Source organism: Triplophysa dalaica, chromosome 13, assembly GCF_015846415.1.
Source record: "Triplophysa dalaica isolate WHDGS20190420 chromosome 13, ASM1584641v1, whole genome shotgun sequence".
Classification (NCBI taxonomy): Eukaryota; Metazoa; Chordata; class Actinopteri; order Cypriniformes; family Nemacheilidae; genus Triplophysa; species Triplophysa dalaica.
Window position 1 is genome coordinate 17,330,533 of NC_079554.1, and position 22,002 is coordinate 17,352,534.

General features: G+C 39.3%; 1 protein-coding gene across 4 annotated transcripts in view; it reads left to right on the forward strand.

Moving 5' to 3' along the window:
- The window catches only part of ncoa1 (nuclear receptor coactivator 1), a 41,551-nt gene that overhangs the window by 8,177 nt on the left and 11,372 nt on the right, over window positions 1-22,002 (forward strand). For 2 of the 4 annotated variants that reach the window (XR_008908736.1, XM_056765290.1), the window contains exons 2-8: window positions 2,392-2,563; window positions 10,784-10,889; window positions 12,493-12,674; window positions 20,684-20,790; window positions 20,992-21,169; window positions 21,306-21,485; window positions 21,677-21,775. Coding sequence is in view for 3 of the 4 variants with exons in the window: in XM_056765290.1 (XP_056621268.1) it covers window positions 10,792-10,889; window positions 12,493-12,674; window positions 20,684-20,790; window positions 20,992-21,169; window positions 21,306-21,485; window positions 21,677-21,775 (844 nt within the window). In the remaining variant the exon portion in view is untranslated. Of the gene's footprint in view, window positions 1-2,391; window positions 2,564-6,347; window positions 6,532-10,783; window positions 10,890-12,492; window positions 12,675-20,683; window positions 20,791-20,991; window positions 21,170-21,305; window positions 21,486-21,676; window positions 21,776-22,002 lie in introns of those variants that run through there. The other 2 variants (XM_056765292.1, XM_056765291.1) reach the window with 2 other exon arrangements.

Consider the following 22,002-nt stretch of genomic DNA (forward strand, 5'->3'; position numbering starts at 1 on the left):
TTTTCTGTTGGGTAAACGTTCTTCTTATTTATGGCTTGTATATCTAATCACACTTCAGGCTTGGCAACTAGGTTTGGTCAAAGGTAATGGACCAAGCATTGGAATGTTTTAAGAGCCCCATTAGAATCTGTATTGTCTGAGGGAGCATTGGTCTGGAATCACAACAAAGGCCCATCTCAAGTTTTAAGTTTTAATTGTATGCTAGCGCTATAATCTGGAATTCATTCACGCACATATTCAATCAAACCATCAATGCCATCTGCCCCGAGTCTCACATCTGTTGAGGTGAAGGAAATGGTTGTTCATTAAAGCAGCACTAAAACTTTGCTTTTATCTTCTCTTTGTATGAAAATGATTAGATTCAACATGATGTCACTATTCCGAGTGCTTTTATTAACCTCTGCCAAATACACCAAAAAAGGGGCGCGGCCTTCATTAGAGAAGCGGAATAGCCGCTGGATATATTGTTTATACCGAATACTGGTGTGTATTTTTGTAATGATATGATTTTTTTATATACCGCATTACCGGTGTATGTTGCTTAAACAACGTGCAAAATGGGTTTAATTTGTTTAAGTGGGGTCCCTTTTCACTGTTGCATGGTGACCGGCCGTTCACACAGAATTCATCTTTTTTATGCCGCGGCACTACTTTAACATCATTTTTCTATATAAATGCCAACCTCATTTATATAGTTCAACCTCACGGCTGAACAGCAGCACATTACGTTATATTAAATATACGATTAAAAAAACGATCGTGTTCCCCTCCTATCTGCTCAATATAAGCATATAAAACAATGTATTTTTAGTTTGAACTTTTTCTCTGTACGCTATGATGAGAGACAAGGGTCAGCAAGGAGCACCGTGATGCGATCATTTTCCTCTCACATATCTGATTTAAGCCATTGTTTTATGATAAAAAATATGATTTCAGGAAATCATGAAGCCATTGTGACTATGTAAAACACAACAGACATCACATGCATGTTTTAATGGTACACTTGTTACTATTCTGCTCTTCTAAAATAAAGCTTTTCTAATTTTGTTTTCAACTATTCTGCTAATAGTTTCTGGGTGGATGCTCATAACTCTTCTGGGAGCACCAGTGCTTCCAAGGAAAAAGTCAATTTCGAGCCCTGTTCTTTGTTTCTTTGCTAAAATGTTATGTGTGCAAGTTACCTTTGCATGCTATTCAGTTGTTAAAGAAGTCAAAACTCTGCAGTTATTATAGGGGATACTGTCACTGTCACCATGACAGTATAAAAAGGTTATTTTAAGTCAATCAACAGCACTATTTCCTTTCTCAATCAGTAGAAAATGTGGTAAAAAAATACCGCCATGTACCCGGTAAACAGAATAAATCTGGAAACCCCGTTATAGTCATTTTTGGTCATACCGCCCAGCCGTAAATCACCGCTTAAAAACAGCAAAAGACTGGCTCCTGCAACAACCAATGGTGTGAGTTTGGGGCTGGACTGTCTGTTGACAAATGTCTTTGTGAGATATAGCTGTCAACCCCAACAGTTTAGTGTAATTTTTGATGTGGTTTGCTAAATGCACCGATTGCATTGAGTGTCCGTTTCCTCCTGTTTCTTAAAGTACCACTGACCTCTTGTTCCCATCCTATAAACACAGTGGACCACAGTCACAGTGTTTCCTTCAATAAGCATCTGTTCTTTAATGTAAATGCTCCCTTGTGTATTCAAACAAACAGAAATGTTAAAAACAGAACAGAAATGTGACAAATTCTGTTGATGTAGGAAATATCCGTTATTTGGGTGAGTGTGGGTTACCACAAAAATTGTTATCTTCCTGCAAACATAAGAACTCCACCATTTCACTTTTACTTTCTTATGACATTCAATCACATTACTGTAGCCTTGCACTAACAATGAGAGACATGGCATCTTCTGCCTTTGCATGGGCAGGAAATACTGTATTCACCCACTTTGTAAACCATCAAACCACAACGTTCAAGTCACAACGGATGGCATTAGTGATCTGCAGCAGTATATTGATGTGGATTTGAGCGCAATTGAAAAACATTTGACCAAACCCTGGAAGCTCTTTTTGTGTGGCTCATTACTAAATGCGTTGCCTTGTTTCTATGGCAATGCAGAAAACGATTTTGCGCGCAGAAGCATCAAAGTCTAGACTGCTTCAGTGTGTTACACATTTCCATGTTCACTTGTATGCTGTTGACTTTTGTGTAGTACCATAGTTCCTCTGCACAAAATTCCAAGTAGTCTTTTATGACAGATGAAATTTACAGCTTAACAGCTGGAAATAAAGTTGACGTACAGAACCAGAAACATTTTTCTTTCTACTCTTCTTTTATTGCTGAATCTTTTTCAGAAAATCCTAACAGAACACTTTATTTCATTCACAGGTTACAACAGGTGTCAGCTTTCCGCTGCATCCCCCGGTGGGATGGGCCTGCATGACCGAGAGGGTGTGGCGCCATAGCCCACTCTCTTTGAGGTCTCGCTCGTCTCATAAACCCAGTGGACCACAGCCATAGTGCTCCTCTCGATGAGCATCCCTCTGGAGCCCTAGATCAAGTAAGTCAGCCCGATCCGGCTCTCTGTACACCCCGTTAAACTGCTCATACCACGGAGGCTTGAATTGAAATAATTAGGTCTGCCGACAACTGAAACAGCAGGTCTCTGAATAAATTTGTTAATTGTAAGTTACCAGGGATGTGATAAATCCGTATAAATATGTATTGCCGTATTTTTGGACCTCGCTGGGATCACCCGAATAAATTGCATAAATCATTATAATGCACACGCTTGTTATAAACGCAAACTATTCAGAACATAATTTAGTGAGAAAATCAAACCTCAGGAGTGACAAAGTCATCCAACAGCAATTTGATAGACTGACAGAATGACAAAACTGATAATATCGAATTCAAGGTCATTGCATAAAAATAATATTTGAACTTTTCTAGATACATTTACAAATATTACTGCTGTATTGCAAAAAAGTGAACTTGTTTTCTTTGCATTATTTGAGATCTGAAAAAATACAGAGCATCGTTTCTCTTACTTTGACCGGTTTCTCCAGTTTGAATTTTGTGCAAACAGAAAAAAAAAGAAAAATAGAGTTAGTAGTTCACAAAATGGAGCACAAATTTTCATTTAACCTACATACACATATAAATTGTAAATTCAGAAAAACAGAAAATAATTTTGAAATGATTTCTTAATGTTTTCTCTGGCTGTATTTTATAATCTTTATAATGGACAGTTGAACTCAATTTTGTTTAAGATTTTTAGGAATATGTCAAGTAAAATAAGTATATGCTTAACATATAGGAGTGTTCTCACAATCATACTCATTTTACCCGGGATTCTGCTTTTGCTTAGACTGGATGCTTCGTGGTAAATCAGCAGACCTTACTGTTGTCATGGTAATGGGAAGCCTGATTTTGCCCGCACTCCATCCGCATGTAATCTTTTATTGTGCGGATACATTTTTAAACTTAAACTTGGATAGTTTGATTATTAGTGTCATTTTCTTTTTGTGTGTTTGTTACATAATCTCTTTCATCTGTTCTGAAACTATCGTTCTCACTTGAAGTGATGGGCTTTGTGAGACCTGTTTTATTGCACTTATGCTTTTTGTTGTCCTTATGTTGTTCCAATTGCTTCCAGTGTTAACCTCATTTTTAAGTCTCTTTGGATGAAAGCGTCTGCTAAAGGACTGAGGACTTTTTTTACCATTTAGTTTTTTTTTCAATTGGACATCAGGTTTTTGTACAAATTTAGAAAACTGAATTAATATTTAAGCAATGTCTACCTATATGTGTTTTAAAAGCAAGTTTACACTTTAATTTAGCGTCATTTGACAGCTGCACAATAAAGAGATTTTTTTTTCTAAAATAGAGCTTGCTGGAAATTGTCCACTTATCTAGCACAGTTATAGTATTTGAACCCTCAAAAATACTGACGCCTCATTGAATTTATTCAGCTGTCTTAATCTGCCAGGCAGAAATTGGTCAGACATGCATAAATGCATAATTTTCTTCCAGTTTTGTGAATAATAGGAGATTAGCACAGTACTGTACTGTAGGTAAACGCTGTCAAATGAGATTGCACCTCACTGTTATCATTCAGGCCGTTTGCACGAACATGAGTTGAAAGCAAAAGCTCACCAAATGAAATTGCTACATTTTCTAATGTATGGAAAAATGCTCATGTTAATCATAGAGTTGCTTGGAAACCAGTTGAATCGACAGACCTCCCCCTTACTATGAGGGCAATCACTGACTTGCATGAATTAGTCAAAGACACTAATGGCTTCTCAATTTAGTTTGGAAGAAAGCCAGTTATTTCCTTTATTTGACAGTTTCGTGAGGACGCCTTTGTTTTATTTTAGGCATGATTTTACAGGGATAAGACACCTGCTTTTCTACCTTATTCTGAAACTTGGTCGTCAGATTTCGTCTTAATGCTCCTGCATGCTTAAGCTCTCCCACCAATTTTCTCCATAATTATCGGCTTTTCTTTGACATGTGTTTCGTGTTATGGAACCCGTGATCTTTTTAATGTCAACAGTACAATGTCGGCAATAACATTTGTGTATTTATGCGCAGATGAGAGTCAAATTAACTGTGAACATGCAGAGTGAAAGATTTTGAAAGTACTTGAAAGATGTTTAATTTAACGCACAATTTGGTGTGGTAGCATCAGTTCCTTTTTAAGACCAAGATGCTGGGGTCTGCAAAGATGAATGCTACTATCAAGTTACACTGAATGTTCTGTTTTACTGGTTCTATAATTCACCGTATATATATATATATATATATATATATATAGGTTATAAAAGTTGTAGTATTTTGAGTTCCAGGCTTGTAACCGAAAGACTGTAGTCGTCATGAAACAAAAGGTGCTTTTTCTCCCTATTGTGAAAATGTATCCAAGTAAAACAGCTTCTAAAATGTAAAAAAATGAAACTATTGCTGTATTTTGAGCATTTGCCTCTCTCAAGTAAAAATACCAGTAAAAAAATGACATGACTTCCCCAATTTTTTTTCTTGTAAACTTGCTGTCTTCCTGTAATTTGACGGTGTTTCACCGTATTAAAAAAAAGTCGAAATCTGTAAAAAAAACCTGTAAAATAGTTTTACGTACTGTTCGAAGGGCTACTTGAGTTACAGTAGTTTTTTTTGGGCTAAATTAAAGGCCTGAAAACAGGGCAGAAACAATAAATATGTCAACCCCATGAAACCGGCTGTAGGTATGACCAGTCTCGTCCATTACCATGATACTAAGCCAGAAGATCTGTCCGATTAGTCATCAACACAGGTATAACACAGACACTCACATTTGCCATTGGCAGCGTATAGCAGAAAATGCATGTAGATCCAAGGGTGTGTGAAAATTCGAAACCGCTCGGATTAGCCTTAATTGACCTCTCCTCGTTGTATCATCCGACACTCCACAGGTTTCTCAAAAGAGGGCAGGTTTATCGGACGTTAGCAGAGCCTAATTTACAAGGAGGGCTTCCAGAAGAATTGTGTAGAAATTCTTGGGTGTGCAGGCTAGGGAGGGAAGGATCAGTTTGGTAACTTGAGTGTACCTGGTTGCTATGACAATGGTATGAATGTACAGTATTTAAATCAAGGGTGCGAAATATACACAATTGTGTGATGCAGAGAATAATTGCTTGGTTACATATATGGAAACAAGATTAATCGTCATTCCTAGTATTCCACCAAATTCAGAAAAAGGATAAACAACCATTGCTGTTACATAACACTATTGTGCAGATGTCAATATATTATCATATCACAAGGTTCGTCTGCTCAGATTTGTCGTGTGGATTTAGTCATATTGCCGCAGAAAGAAATATCACGATTCTCGGGAAATATTCAATTCACTGGCACACCGTCAAAGAATGAGTCACGACTGCTACAGCATCACACTGACTTCACGTTTTCAGCGAGGGCTGTATTTTCTTTCCTGTGCTGGATTGCTATGGGGAGGTAGACGGCAACAGTGACTGCAAGGCTTCTCATGGAGCAAACCATTGAGAGGCGGAGGAGGGCGAGTGTGTGCAGTCAGGCGTGGAATTCATCCGTTTTGAAACTTGCACGCTCCTCTGTCCACGCTGGCCTTTTGTGTGAGATCCTCTCCACTTTCTTGTCCATCCGTCCCCTCTTAGCTCATTTGATGAGAGCGATTTTGTTTTGTTTGCCTAGTTTGAATGCTGATAAGAGTGTGTAAACAATACCCCTCTACCCTAGCTCTCGGTGGTCCGTCCCTTTCCCCCAGCGACATGCGTTGCTGCTCCTTCTGCGCGCGAGGTGATTAGCGTAGCTCTCGGCGAGAAGGAGCCCCGTATCCTGGGAAATGGCGGGACACGCGGCCACAGCCCGTGCTGACAGAGGGGTTAGCGCAACTGTCGTGGACCGTTCTTTCACCGGACAGGCTGAGTTGGCCAACTTCATAGGTGACAGCTGAGCTCTGCCTCGGGTGCGTGAGAAGGAATATCCCTCCCACCTATTTTCTCACTTAAGCAGGTTGTTTACCTTTAGGTTGAGTTGGTGTGCATGCACGTGTGTGGGTGTATGTGTGTGCCGAGCATGTGAGGAGATCGCAGGCTTCTCTGTCTGCTTTAGGGAATGTGAGGAGAATGTTACATGCTAAAATGGAATTGGGTTCACCAGGTTTAGCCAAAGTGAGCTTTCTGTCATAATTTTTTTTATTTCGCATTTGTATGTTAGTAGAAAGAGACGGATACAGTTTGGTCTGTTTGCTAGAACTGTATTTGTTGATTTCGGTGTATTATTATCAAAAGTAGATTTATTGAAAGACCTGATGATGGCGGTTGGTGGATTACCACAAGGAATGGACCTCCGTCCAGCGTTCATGTCTCAGGACTTGCCATAATCAGGTCAGCAGCCAGCCCGCACAAGTACCTGTTCGGCGCCAGGGGAAAATTTCACCCTTGATATAAAGAGCAAGTCAAGACACACACAAGCTCACATGTTCCACCTGCTGAATAAGATAGCAAGTTTTCAAAAATGATGTTATTCATTTATTTTACATTGATTATTAATATCTGCTGATAGCTGAATACAATCCATATTTTCATTTTGTTGTTGTTTTTATGATGTGCTTGTCCAGACCTCAAGACAATTTTTTTTGCTATGTACTGTATGTGTGTTAAGAAATCATGAAGAGCACTGACGTCTGATCATTTGTGCAGTTGGAATTTTGCTGTAATGAGTGTCAAGTTGTGTCAAGTTATATGACTCTTCTATTGACTATAAGTGCAGAGAAAAAAGATTAGTGTAAATGAAAAGAAATGATTTAAAAATAAGTGTCACGTGAAGTCTGATTTGTTGGTTTTCTTGCCTCTTGGCTGTAAAAAATGATGAAACGTTCTTTTTTCCTGTGCTTTTAAATCGATTTCATTTAAGGTTCATTAAAAATACTTTTTTTATTAGATATTACCTATGAGCGGCAGTTCGTACGTATAATGTAACCAAAACTGATTGAAAGCTGAAACGAGACCTAACTGACCAGTAGGCAGTCTATTATACACTTTGGTGGTTAAAAGGATAGTTCACCTTCAAAATTTAAATTTTGTCATTGTTTACAAGCCCTCTTGTAATTTCAAGCCTGTATGATTTTCCTCTGCTGCACAGAAAAGAAGATATTTTGAAAAATGTTGGGAACAGAAAACTGTTGATGGGTTGGTGGGTCCAGCGGTTTTTGGTTACCAACATTTTTCAAAATATCTTATTTTATGTTTTGCAGAAGAAAGAGATCACGCAAGTTTAAAATATCAAAATGTAAATGATGGCAGAATGTTTCCTTTTGAAAGTGAACTATTTCTTGAAAACACGATATACACACAGCATCTAAAATCGTATCTAGCAAGGCATTTGAGCTGCAGCGGACAGCAGAAAATAAAAGAGACTTCTTCATCGAAAGTAAAATGTATACTTTAGACTCTAATAGAAATCAGTCTTTTGAAAATTTAGTAGATCTGCCTTCGTGCAGCGGATATTTCTTTGTGATATTCTGTTAATGATAATTTGACAGACTTTCCATTAGTTTAGCACACTAGAAACACTCATTTCATATAGCTGGCTCATTTAAAACAGCCTATTTTTGCAATGACAGAAAACAGAAACAGCATTTCGGGATTGCACATTTTCTTGAGAATACATTTCAAGTTGATGGAATACATAATATCTCCGAACTGTTACCTGTGGATTGCACCATTCATAAGAGCTTTGACTGAGGCTCTGAAAGCGTTTGTGTATAAGTTTATCGTTTTATCGTGGAACCCGAGCAGGCTGGCTGGTTATTGTCAAGTCTGAGTGCCGGGATCTTCATTACCTTTGGGTTGTTTTTTGACTGACCATATTGAAGCAAGCTGTTGATAATTACAGTAAGGGTCACACACAAATTGGAGTCATTATGCCTCAATGGAATTCTTCGAAAGATCCAGCCTTATTTTTTTACTATTTTGCACGTTCACATGCACGGTCATGTTTCACATTCTCCGGAGGATTGACGTGAAGGCTCAGGAGCCTTGAAGAAAGGGTAGTAAACTCAATAGAACATTAGTTCAACTTGTTTCAAGAATTTCAAAAACAATTTGGTAATAAGAGTTTGAAAAGTTTTTTGATGACACAAACAACATTAACATAATCATTTTCCCCAGGGCGTAATGGTGAGAGAGTTAAAAATTGAGAACACTTATGTTAATCCTTTGTTACAAGTTTCATCAGATGTTTTTAGCTGTGATTGACATCCTTGAATGTGTCATCAGCAAAACTGGTGGGACAAGAAAATCTCGTCATGTTTTGCTGGCTAATCTAAAATAGCAGTTTCATGGCCTTAAATGTTAGAACCAGCCTGATTTTTGTAGTTTTTCAACTTAAATAGGCTTGTTTGAGGTAATTTTGCTGAAAATGGAGCTGCCATGGATTAGGGGCCACTGGAGGTTTTCAGCAGACCCACAATAGCAGTCTGTTCAGGGCCTGCAGATCAAAGCAGACTACGCCCCCAAGAACCAAGCGGTGGTCTGTGTGACGGCCTTCCCGAGTGGAGAAATAGAACATGAGATATGGCGAATGATCCTCTTCACCTGAAGGAATTAACAGGAAGTGTTTTGTCTATTTAGTCGCAGATGTTCTCTCAGTTGGGGCTGGTCTGAGATGTTCAGTTCTAGTGGTTCAAAGTGTGATGTTGAAGCAACCAATTTATGGAGTGGTGGGAACCTGAAATTTGCAGGTCAAATCTCCAGTTCATGAATCTTGACCTCTAACCTTTGTGTTTTTAAGCAAGGCCTTTCGTCGAAGTTTGCTCTTGTGGCCATACATATTCAAATGTTGCATATTTGAATACTTTTCACCTGAGGATAGATTAACAGAAAGCTTTTATAACTTAGCATTTGATTGAACACCACATGCTGGCATTGTTTGCACAAAAAGAAGTTGTGCCATTTCTGTGAGTTCAACAAGTTTATCTTTTCACCCTGTGTATTGCAGTAAAACCACTTTCATAGCTAGAATGAAGACTAGCTCTATATCCTACATCGACAGGAACTTTTTTTATTTTATGAAGGGTTTGTGCATGGGTAAGTGAATGGTGTAATGTTTCTGAATATCCACAGTGGTTTTGTTCAGCGGTATGTGTGCATCAGTATCAAATGCTGTGTGTGCTTTAGGATTCCCTTATGCAGAGCTTCATCGAGTCCTGTTTCTATGGTAACATACTAAACTGAGGACACCTGATGCTCGTAGGGAACATTGTGCGTTTGCTCAAGTAAACAAGACGTGAAAAGTGGCTTTCATGGCTTTATAGCATTTTCTAACATTCTCTTTTATTAATTTAAGCCGCTTAATTTGTTGTGTCTTTGTTTGGCTTTAACATACTAAAATGGTCTGGAAATGGCATAACTAACCACCAAATCAAAAGATAAAGGCTTATTTTGCATTAAGGTTAAATTAGTAATTTTTTAAAAGATCTATTGACAGAAATGCAATATTGACAATATTGGCATTGTAATATTAGAAAAAAAAATATTGGAGAAAAGTGTCTGAAATTTTGGTTTCTTTTTAAGAGATTTTATTTGAGGCAATAAAGTTCTAAAGCAATTAAGCATGGAGAACAATAGAAACCCTGTTTAAGATCTCTTCATTACAAGAATGTGCGTGTTTGAAAATTTTTAATTCCCAGTGTCACAAGAATAGCCGTTACTCGCACATTATTGTCACAGATGGGCATTTCTGATGTTGCGCCTCTAGGTGTTTACAGATCTTTTCTCATGGTGGACGTCATCACAAATCAAAGCAGGCTTTCAATTAGCAAACCCCTTAACAGCAGATTTACGATCCCCCTGCAAGGAGCCATTGATTACGTGCATGCTAGCGGGAATGAGCTGTCACCTCAGGCCGTGCTTGACATGCACTCATCTATCTGATAAAACTCCATCCCATGAAGAAATGTTGCATTTCATGCTGTTTACATTAATATGTTACCTGTTATGAAACTGGTTTTCTGGTTGTACCTAATCAGTTCTAGAAGCGGCACCTGAGTTTTTTTGTTGGATGATATAATCTAAGCAGGTTTACGTGAAACGGTAATGTCTGTCGTTGGCCGGTTTCCATATGATTACTGACTCAGTTCCATTGTTTACACTTGGCTGAATGACTTAACTTTAATTGGCATGCTTAGAATGGATTTTATCTGGTTTAGTGAAATGACTCATTTGACTCCAATGGCTGACTCGTGACTTTCCCTGTTTTGCAGGTGTGCGTATGGTCAAAATGAGTGCTGCAGGGGACAATGCCCTTGACCCCCACACCCCAGAGCAACGGAAGAGGAAGGGCTCTCCATGTGACACCTCCGGTCCAAGGTGACGTAATGATTCACATTTAAGTTACTGTGCAAGAGCTCAGTTATTTTCCCAACAAATAGCCATTAATAGGAGACATTTTCAAGTATAACAGGCATGTGTGTTTGCAGTGGTAAATATGTCATTTTGAAATCAAGTTTTATTTTTAAATGGTGACAGAAAATTTTTATATGCTCAAGTGTACGCATTTGTAAAAGAGCCTACTAAAAGAAAACATCTCAATGAATGTCAACTAGCATTGAATCAACTCGCATTGACATATGGCGTTCGCGATTGACACCTTAGCATTGACTTCTGGGCGAGCCGTTGTGCTGTTTTGAGGTCCAGCGAGGTATTTTTGAAGGTTTCCTTGTGGCTGTGTAAGGGTTGGCTAAAGCAGAACTGGTCTGTCTGGATGAGTGATACTCTTCCATAGGGCCTTGGCGGGGCTGATGTAACCGCCTGTTTCTACAGCAACCCCACGCAGCGCCCTGACCCGTGTACACAGCGCGCATGCGCACAGCCTCGGCAAAGCACTGACCTACTTTTCCTCTCTCTTCTCCCCACGCACACACGGTAACATGTGCACGCACTTGCAAGTCACTCGTATGTACACGCACTCGCTCACCCGGGATCGACAAAATTTCTAACAGATAAGCGCTTTTCTCAGTGCTAACACATGCGTGTGCGGTAGCGTTTGCTCACATGTGTGCAGCACCCACGCCTGCGACACCCCCACACTCTGTATATGTTAGCCAATAGCGCGGGGAATGCTCAAGGATAAACATGGCCTGATGAAACACTCTTACTGAGCCGCTTTAGAATCCTTGCATTTTTCTCAAATCTTTTGAATTGCTTTCTTTCATGTATTTCCACGCTCTTCGCCTTCGATTACGGCACTTTTTCACCTCGACATCTCAAATCTTTTGTTTTCAACCCAATGATAAATGAGCCCTGATCTGAGGCCTTCACATTCCATTGATATCTAGCATTATTTTACCACAGCCCCCAGATCTCTCTTGTTTTTAGCCTTTCTCTCGTTCCGCGCCTTCACTCAGCTTGATAACCCATGCGCAACATTAGAGAAATGTCGCTAGCGTATACAGCAACGTAAGGACCGTGCCCGGGTCGGCCCTTATTAGCTATACAATGATACATCTATGTTTATATGACTGCTTTCGGCCACCCACATCGTGTCCTTGTGTGCACCTATAGACTCCTTGCACCCAGCGTTCCTTTAACTCCCTCTATCAGGTGGCGAAACACTGAGGCTGAGGCTGAAGACGGGGTTCTGTTTGTTACAGGGGCTGTTTATGCTCACAGCACGCTCTGAGCATCATGAATTATTCACTCCCCGTGTCCTTGCAGAATGCACATTCAGCCTCTGTGCCAAACTTTACCATCTCAAGGCTTTGTCTTGAAACATCATAACATCTAGACCAGCAGCAATCTAGCTTTCTTCTGTTTTATCCTGGCAAAATTTTGTTGTTCATGTGCCAGGACAGGATGGGAGAGTTGATTGTTATATAAATCCACATAAATAAATGTTTTTTTCACATACGTAAGCACAGTGTTTAAGATTAATGCAAACAGATTATCCTTCACTGTACTTTGCAATAACCAGATACTTGTGTGGCAGTTTGGAGAAACGACGGCGTGAACTGGAATGCCGCTACATCGACGAACTGGCAGAGCTTCTGTCGGCCAACATGAGCGACATCGCCTGCCTGAACGTGAAGCCGGACAAATGCCACATTTTAAAAAGCACCGTGGATCAGATCCAGCAAATCAAACGGCGTGAGCAAGGTGAGACCCCTAATAAATGCACTCAATTTTTTTTTCATTTAAGCGCAACACTGCATATGCGCTGGAGTTCAAGAGTTTCGCTTTTTTTATCACTTGGTTTGCTTGTTGACGTCCCTGATTAAGTTGGTTGGTTCGTTCACGTCTCTGAGGTCATTGGCTTAACTCTTGTTTTCGTTCAGGATAAATCAGGGTAACAAGAGTGAAAATGAAATGTGAAACACACATAAAAGGTTTCAGTGTGGTTGTAAATCACAGTGGTGAGAACTGGATGGTTCTGTCGTCACTCGTTTTTTAAGAGCCTCTAAATTGGTGGCGCAGAGCTTTTACTGGGATATTTTTTGGGACCCAAAGGATGTGATTATTTGCTCGCCTCTTTGGTTGGTTTTAATGAGTAACTGGTCAGAGCTCTTGGGAAAAGCCATAAAATGATAAGAACACATTATGTTTAAGGCACGCCGTTACAAGGTGCTTTATTATCTGGTTGCCACAATTGTATGAATTAAAAAGAAATAGTTTGATTCCTTTTGTCATAAAAAGACAGTGATTGTGTGTAAAGAACATGGAAACACATAATAGTGCGTAACTGATGATGCAATGTTCTTTTTTGGATGAGCCGTTCATGTAAACCGGTTATTTTGGATGTGTGTGCACTGTGCAGTCATGTGTTGTGAGCCTAAATGATATAATGAGTAAACGATAGTTTATTGTGTAATGTCATATTTAAAGGGCGACTAACAGTTTGCAGTCTATTAAAGCATTTTGGCAATATATGATGATTACTGTTTAAAAGAAGTGACCAAAAATACCAAAATCATGAGCATCAAAGTTTGATTTCAAGTATTAATTTCACTGTGATTTTAATATTTGACGTGGCATTACTCGGTCAGTATTTAAGATATCAAGGTTATTATAGAATGTTCTTTACATTATGTAGGATGATTGTATGTAAAAAACATAAAATCACCAAAAATTACTTGAGCTTTCACAATGTAAAAATCACTACCTGTGCAAATATTTGGAATAATGTCAATACCATACATTATGCATTCATTTCATATTAATATACATCCTCACTTTCCAAGCAATATAAACATACTGTTTTCGCCAAGTTCTTAAGATGCATATGTATACCTGTATTTTTTTTGATGACAAGTCTGCCTGATGGTTAAATATTTTCCAAGAACAAGCGGTGAGATGTTGAGTAAAGTCTTAATGAGCCAGGCTCCTTTTCCTATCATTGATAGTTTTATTTGTTGGTAGGTTATTTATGGTTGATGTTAAAGCAACACCAATGTAGTATTAATTTAATTTGTGTAAGCAGTTCTCAAACCTTCCAATATTTACATTTGCTTTAGGAATGTACTTATTTCCACAAAGAAGCTCTTCTTGAATCAATGGAAACAAAATCACAATTCCATGAATTATTCCTTTTCCATCTTCCAATACTTGAATTTGGGAAACTTGCAAATGCATTGAACAGGAAACAATGCATGTCATCCAACTTCAGATCTCCTGTTATCTCACCCTTGGAAGTCATTCAGTACATGTCCTGGGTCATTTGTCATTTTGACACTGGTAAACATGTCAGCTCATGATTTACAGCCCTGAAAAATAGTTTTGTTGGCATGGTAAATTAAAGAGCCCCTGGAAGAGTCAATATCACTTAGGCAAATACAAACCACTAGAGAAGGTTTATCTGAAGATCTAAAAATGTGTTTGTCAGTTGCAGATAGCCGTGGGCTGTGTGTATTAGGTGGACATGCACTGGCTAGCGCACACATTTAAAGCTGTGTCTGATGTGTAATGTATACACCATAATCCTTTAAAATGGCACTTGACAGATAGTCGCTGAACCTCTGCTCTATATCTGGCACAACTGCGTGTGCTGTGGGGGGAATAAGTGATTATTATTAGCAAGTTTGTCTCTGGGAAATAGGTTAAATTATATTGCATTGGAGCACATGATGAGGCAATGCTGATGTTTTTACATACATTTAAGGGAAAAAAAAAATTTTTTTACACAAATTTATTTTTACTCAAATCTTTTAAAGCATAATACTGCCTTAGATGTACTTGTGAAATGTGTTTTTGTCATAACCTCTGATATGGTGCAATACAAATTGATTTGTATACACAGAGTATATGCGTATAGAATATTGTTTAAAAGCTGCTTTGGGTTAGTTTGACAAACAAATGTTTCTGTCCTGTGTCAATATTTAGGGTCATCTCAATCTTTCACTTGTTTTCGTTCTAAGGTTCGTCACCCAGAGCACAGACCCTTGTGTTTTCGTCCCGAGCTCTCGGCCCAAGGGAAAGGGGGGCCGCAGGGGCGTGCGAGATGGCAGCCAATGGCTGGGCTGCCCTGCCCCCTGACCTTGTGCAAGAGAGGGCCTCTCGTAGGCCTCAGCTTCCCCTCTCTTCCCGCGTGAAAGCGAAAATGAGCTCGCCACCCGTCCTCTAGTGTTGAGTCGAACGTGACAGATGTGCACCTGCATCTGTTTTTTCAAATGTGTTTACCTGGACTGTGACCTGACCAGTCACTTATGACTCTACCAATGATTACAATCATCAGGAATATTTGAGATTAGATTGCACATGTTAAAATACTTCCTTTTATCTATGAATATTAACTACACACAACTTATTTAAACGATACATGAGTTAATACAGTGGAAAGCATTGTGTTTTGCAGAAGAAAAGAAAGTCACACAGGTTTAAAATGAATGTAAATGATGACATAATTTTCATTTGGTGGTGAACTTCTCCTTTCAGTGTTCTGACATAACATTGTGCCAGTCGATCATATAAATGTGAGATCAATATTGACATTTTTTACTTGGTTACTTCGTTTGTGCAAGTAACAAAAAACTCACTTTTCACTATTCATTTCATTTGGAAATACATCTATACAGACATTAAGCTAAGCAAGTTCCGGTTAACTCAGACCTGCAGGTAATTCTGAAGTGCTTTTAACGTATAACGTATAATGTACACATTTGACTTAAAAGCGGTCTTTTGTAGAATCAGTCCTGTTACTGCGTGGATATTGTAAAGGGTGACCGCTATCTATGTGTCTGTTAGTTGATTGAATGAGGACACAAGAGAAAATGTCCCCTTCACTTTAATGAAGGATACATCAAAGACATTTTTCACATTTCAGCCATGCTCTCATAAAGCAGTGCACTTCATTAACATTCCAGTCCCTCCGCAAATGCACTTGAAAAAATCAAATCCGATTCAGTTTGAAACCTGAGAAAGTCAGAGTACCTCGAATGACAAAGGTCAGGAAAACCGACAGCCATTAGCTCTGTTTGGTCAGAATGCCTCCTTGAAATTGTTTGGTGTATTAAGCTTGAGGACTTTGTATAATTGATAATGATTTGTTCACTTTAATGATTATAAATGGGATGTAGGGAGGGATGCACGATAAATCATAAACCGTACGGCTGTACGCTGGTCACAGTTAAAATACAGTACAGGACTATCTTTCTGTCGTGATCATTCACTTACTGCTATTAGCAAAACATTGTTGGTGTACGGTATGTAGAAACAATATTTATGAAGGTTAAATTATAGGGGCAGATTGTTTGAATTAGCTTTCTGTCTTGAGACCTGTTAGACATGTGGCTATTAAGAATTTTTTTTGGGTTAATCTTGAAGTTGTTTATTAAATAAAAAATATACCAGAAAAGTTTGAATGTTAAAGAATCGTTAACTAGTGTGAAGCAGGCTTTGTTTATGATTTTCAGGGGGAAAAAAGAGAACTATTGGCTACCTTGTTTTATGCAGTCAATGTTTTTAAATAAAAGCAGTTGTCCCCTTTTTGCCTTTTGTGAGTCTCAGGGAATTTTATATGAATATTAAAGGTAAATTTTAGATACTGTATATCGGCCAATACATTGGTTATCAGCTTTCAACATTAAAGAATTATCAGTTAGAATTATCGGCAAAAAATTACATATCGGTGCATGCTTAATTTAAAAAGAGGACAGAATGAACAGATTGAATGGATTCAGACTCTGAATTACTTACATTTTATAAAGAATGAGTGGTGCTGCAAAGCCTAAAGGTAGGGCGTTGTTGGTTAGTCTGTTGCTATGCGGGATGTGGTTGCTAAGGTGTTTCAGATGCTTGCTTTGTGGTGACCTGTTGGCCCGAAAGAGCCCCCAAGTCTGTGTAATATTTTGATCTCTGGTCTCACCTTCATTGTAAATGTTTTATTTTATCGGTTTATAGTAATAGTGCTTGTCTCAGTACAACTATGCCCTTATTATACATGAATTCTAGTTCATTTGCTCTTTTCATTAAAACCATGAAAATGATGTTATCATCTCTTGTATTTTCCCTGGAGGAGAAGAGGAGTGGGAGAGTGTTCTGGCAAATATCTGTGTGTAGGCCAGCTGTCTGTGGATGAGTGTGTGTCACACGCCCAACGCATAAAGCACTTGTATCACTCCGATTGAAGCCCTTTTGTTATCGTTTCAGGTATCGCCTCCTGCATCACTGCCAGGGTAACGCTGCTGTCATGGCAACTGGCTTTGTTTAAGGTGGGAGTGGTGTTAGAACAGTCCTCATAACAGTGTTATTGGTTGACGGGGAGACAGACTAAGAGACATAAGGACTATCCATCAGAGCTCACCATTGAGTTTTAAATGAGGATTGTGGGTGGGAACATGTGATCCCTGATGACCTCCTAGAACCTATTGACCTCATCTCATCAAATAGTAATGGAGTACGGGATATTGCACAGCTTAAAGGTGCTGTGTGTCATTTTTTGGAGGATCTATTGACAGAAATACCTTACGCAATGAAGCGTTATGTTTTTATTGAACAGGGGTCTTCAAACGGGGGTCCACGGCCCATAGGGAGTCTGCTGTGGAACTGCAAGGGGTTGATAATTACTGTTTACGCTCAGGCAACTTTTTGTTTAAAATGTGTAGTACTGATGGTGCACGTCAAACAACTTGCCCCGAAAATAATGCAGACTCATTGCATGTTGCTCTCTAGTCTGATATGATGCTCTGCAAAAAAAATAACTTGTGGTCATTTCCGTGTACAGCAGTGACAATGCTGATCCACGAGAAAGACAACGGAGCTCAGAATTATAAACATGCTGAGAAGCGGAAGACAAGATCTGCACTATTTACTTTCGCATCCAGAGACAACATCTATCTATACTAGAATAGTCTTTGTGCCATTAACCAGGGACAGTCATCTCATTAAAGCCTTAACAAAAACCAAGGTTTAAGTAAATGTTTAATTGTCCATCTCACAGTAAAATGAAAATGTTTGATGCTGCAAATCACTTAAAATAATCAAGCAATCTATATTAAAACTCAAATAATACACAGAAAAGTATGTAGCCTATGTGCAACAATGACATAATAATGCTGTAACAATAGGGTTGTTTTTATTTAAATAGCTCGGTTATACACGGTATAAGGGGGTCCCTGCTCCATGCATCTCTCATCTAAGGGGTCCTTGCCCCGAAAAAACGTTAAAGACCCTTGCATTAGGGTAATCTATTTCTATCTACATACACCGCGGGTCCCCTTGCATGGAATTCATCATGCTGTTTCTACAGGTGCCCTAAACAGACAAGCTGCTCTACAGAGTGCATTTCATAAATAAGTTATCTCCTTCGGCAAAGAAGCGAAAAAGTGATGACATCTTAGTCATGTGTCAGCCACCGTAGTGCTTCAAAAGAGAGTGGGGAGAGTGGGGAGGGTGGAGTATATCTTTTTCTGTATATCTTTTTTCTAATGCAGAGCACAAATGGAGATATTTTGGACCCCATTGACTTCCATTGTATGGACATAAAATCACCAAGACATTTATCAAAATATCTTTTATGCACCACAGAAGAAAGTCTTTAGTTTTCTTCTCCAATCTGTTTTCCCTTAAGGTCAACTACAGTTCACAGATTGAACAAGACTAGATGAGCAGGGTGCATTTAAAGGTAACCCTTTTGCCATCTTGAGCATTGGGGTTTGCTTCCACCACAGTAACGCAAGGACAAATTAAGCATAACATGACAGGACAGCGTGCTTGGAATGCATTGGCTAAGCATTCACGTCTGTGTTTGTCCACTAGCATAGAATGTTGTTCTGGCCCGACTCTCCGTAGCGTCCAACAGCTCCTGTCCCCTCCCTTCACACTGACCTAATTTAAACTCGCACTCCAAAGTTCAGAATGCGATTGAACGGATTCATGCCGTCCTGCAAAGATTTCTCCACTACGCTGCCCAATATGTATGTAAATACGGTGCATGCATAGTGCTCAAGCTCTGATCTAAATTTAGCCTTCGCTTCAAGAAGTCTTCACTTAGAATCCAACCCAAAACAAACAGACTCGTCCTCTCTTCTTTCCAGCCGTCGGACTGAGCGGTTCTTCTCATGCGGTCCTTCAGAAGCTTTGATCTGAAGAGGAGAAGGAAGGTTAAGTAGTTTGGCTGAGGAGTAATCATTGATACGTTATTTTAGGTCTTTTAGTCGAACTGCCAACAGGAGTGACCGAATTGCGACTCGTGCTTCTTGAGAGCACTCGGTACACTTATTGCGCTTGGCTTCCATCCAAAAGTACCACTTTACTCGCATTAGTCTTGGAGAGGCCTGCGCTGCGTAGCTTTCATCCACCCAGTCCAGAAAAGGAAGAAGGACAATAGCGAGATGATGTGTGTTTCACATGGCTACAAACAAGTACACGTAATCCAGGCTCTGATTCACGGTCTCTGCCTATGAGTATTATAGTGTTGAATACTCATCAAATCACAATACTGTTAAGAAAACCACTCATCTATTAATACAGCATGAACACAATTCATTATCGCTTCATCCCTGGATAACTTGATTCACTAATTTTTTGTTGTGTACCTTATGCCCGTACTCGCCGATTGGCAACAAAACACAGACATATGACTCTGTTTCACTTACCGCGTGCGGTTCATGACCGGCATCTTTTAATGTTCGGATCACTCCATCTATCAGTTTCAATCGATATGCAAATCCAACTTTTTATATCCACCATTTATAAACATTCCTCACTGAAATGGCGTGATAAAAAACACAACTGAACATTCGCGAACGCAGTGGTCTGTCTCGCTTGCTCCAACTGGTTGACATGTGCGCATGGTCCTTCTCCCGCTCTACCTGGTTGTTGCGTCGTGCACTTTTTCATCTGGCTCTTGTTAGTTCACGCGTGCTCTTTCATTTCGCTCTCGCTGGTTGACGCATGAGCGTGCTTTTCCGGGAGAATTGTCCAATAAGGGACTAGGTAAAATTGTTACGTAAGGGAATGTCGATGTTCTCAAAAAAACTCTCAGAAACCTACACAAACTCTGGGGGAGTGTATAGAGCAAAGAAATACTACGACATACGTCCGACTTGATTTTTGATAAGTTGACCAGAGAAGCCAACATGTTTAACATTGTAGAGAAGTCAGAATGCATGAAACTGTGACATTTAACTTAATATTGTTACATATTTTAACATGCTTTTATGTTTTTAGTTTACTTTTTAACAATTCTGTTATGTGGTTTTTTGTGTACTTTTATATTGCCATATAATATTAATTTATTAATTTATTTTGTTTTTTATTTATTTTCAGTGAATAAATTTAGTGCCTCACCTAACACTTTCATTTAGGTTTACGTTTTTTCAGTCAATGTATATTTATTGTGTTGTTATTGTTCTAGTGATCTGTAATCTTGATTTTAAATATAGTTGGTTTCACCAGATAACTTAGAGTCTGTGTTCGGTTATAATATAACCATATAATATTTATTTTATATTTAATTTATATGAATTTATATAAAAATTGTATTAAATAGTAATTGTACTAGACAGTTATAGACTCTTTGCGGAGGTCTACCGGAAGTTTTGTTTGGGCAACATGACGTTTGTTTATGTTATGTACAAAGTAAACTATTGTCAAATTTAGCTTGTAGCGATTCCTGATATGTTGATATTGTGGCAGTTGATTTTAACGTTATGTCTTTAATGTGTTCACAGAGAAAGCAGCTCTAATGTCTCCAGATGATGAGGTGCAGAAGAGTGACATATCGTCGAGCAGTCAGGGCATGGTGGAGAAGGAGGCCCTCAGGCCCCTCCTTTTGGAGGTGTGTTTATCTTGAGAAATTGATGTGGTATGACTTCATATTTGTATTCTGTTCATATCTGAGGCTGGCCCACTTCCAGAACACATGAACTGTGGCCCTCAGCCGCTTTTTCTCAAATCACCCCCTCTTGGCTGTGTGCTTCATGTATTATCTTCTTCTTGTCTTGTCTTCCCCGCCGCTGTTTCCTGTCCGTTCCTCAAGGCCCTGGATGGCTTCTTTTTCGTGGTGAACCGTGAGGGTCGCGTCGTGTTTGTGTCTGACAACGTCACCAGTTATCTGGGTTACACCCAGGAAGAGCTGATGACCTCCAGCGTCTATAGCATCCTCCATGTGGGAGATCACAACGAGTTTGTGCGTAACCTGCTGCCCAAGAGCCTTGGTGAGTCTTTCCGCGAGGAAGGTCACTGGGAAAGCAGACAGATAAAAGCTGTTCCAAATTTCCTAAGTGAATGGTTTGAAATGCTCTGTGTTGGTTGCACACCCGGTGGTCTTACCTTGTCTACTTGTGTTTTCAGTTAACGGCGTGCCCTGGCCTCAGGAACAAGGCCGGAGAAACAGCCACACGTTTAACTGCAGGTTGCTGAAAAGGCCTCCGGATGAGATGGACACGGAGAACCAGGAGGCCCGACAGCAATACGAGCTCATGCAGTGCTTCACGGTTTCACAGCCCAAAACAGTACAGGAGGAGGGCGAGGGTGAGACCACACACACTTTATAGCCACATAAATTTAACTTTGTTTATATGTTAAATGAACAAAATTCTAGTGCTGATTTGATGCAAGAATTATTAAGGCATGTTATTCGTAGGTACACTCTTAACAGAATGATAAATCTGTAGTATATTGGAACTTGTCCAAAACCACATTATGATGTTTGTTGTCCACAGACCTACAGAGCTGCTTGATCTGTATAGCATGTCGAATGCCCCGTCCACCTCAGATCCCTGTTAGTCCAGAGACCTTCATCACCAAGCAGGACCCTACAGGTAGTTTTTCATTATGTACACACACGTTCCAGTCTCAGCTGTTAAGACATGTTGCTCTGGACAGATATTATAATGAGCCAAGCTTTTTTTTGTAGCCCATGAGACACCTTGTGTTTTGTTCCAATCTTGCTTTACACTTAAACTAATAAAATGTTTCCCGCAATAGGGTTCTTTTTTAATGCTTGTTTGGTTGTAAATCTGAACTTTGTACAGTTTTTTTCTTGACT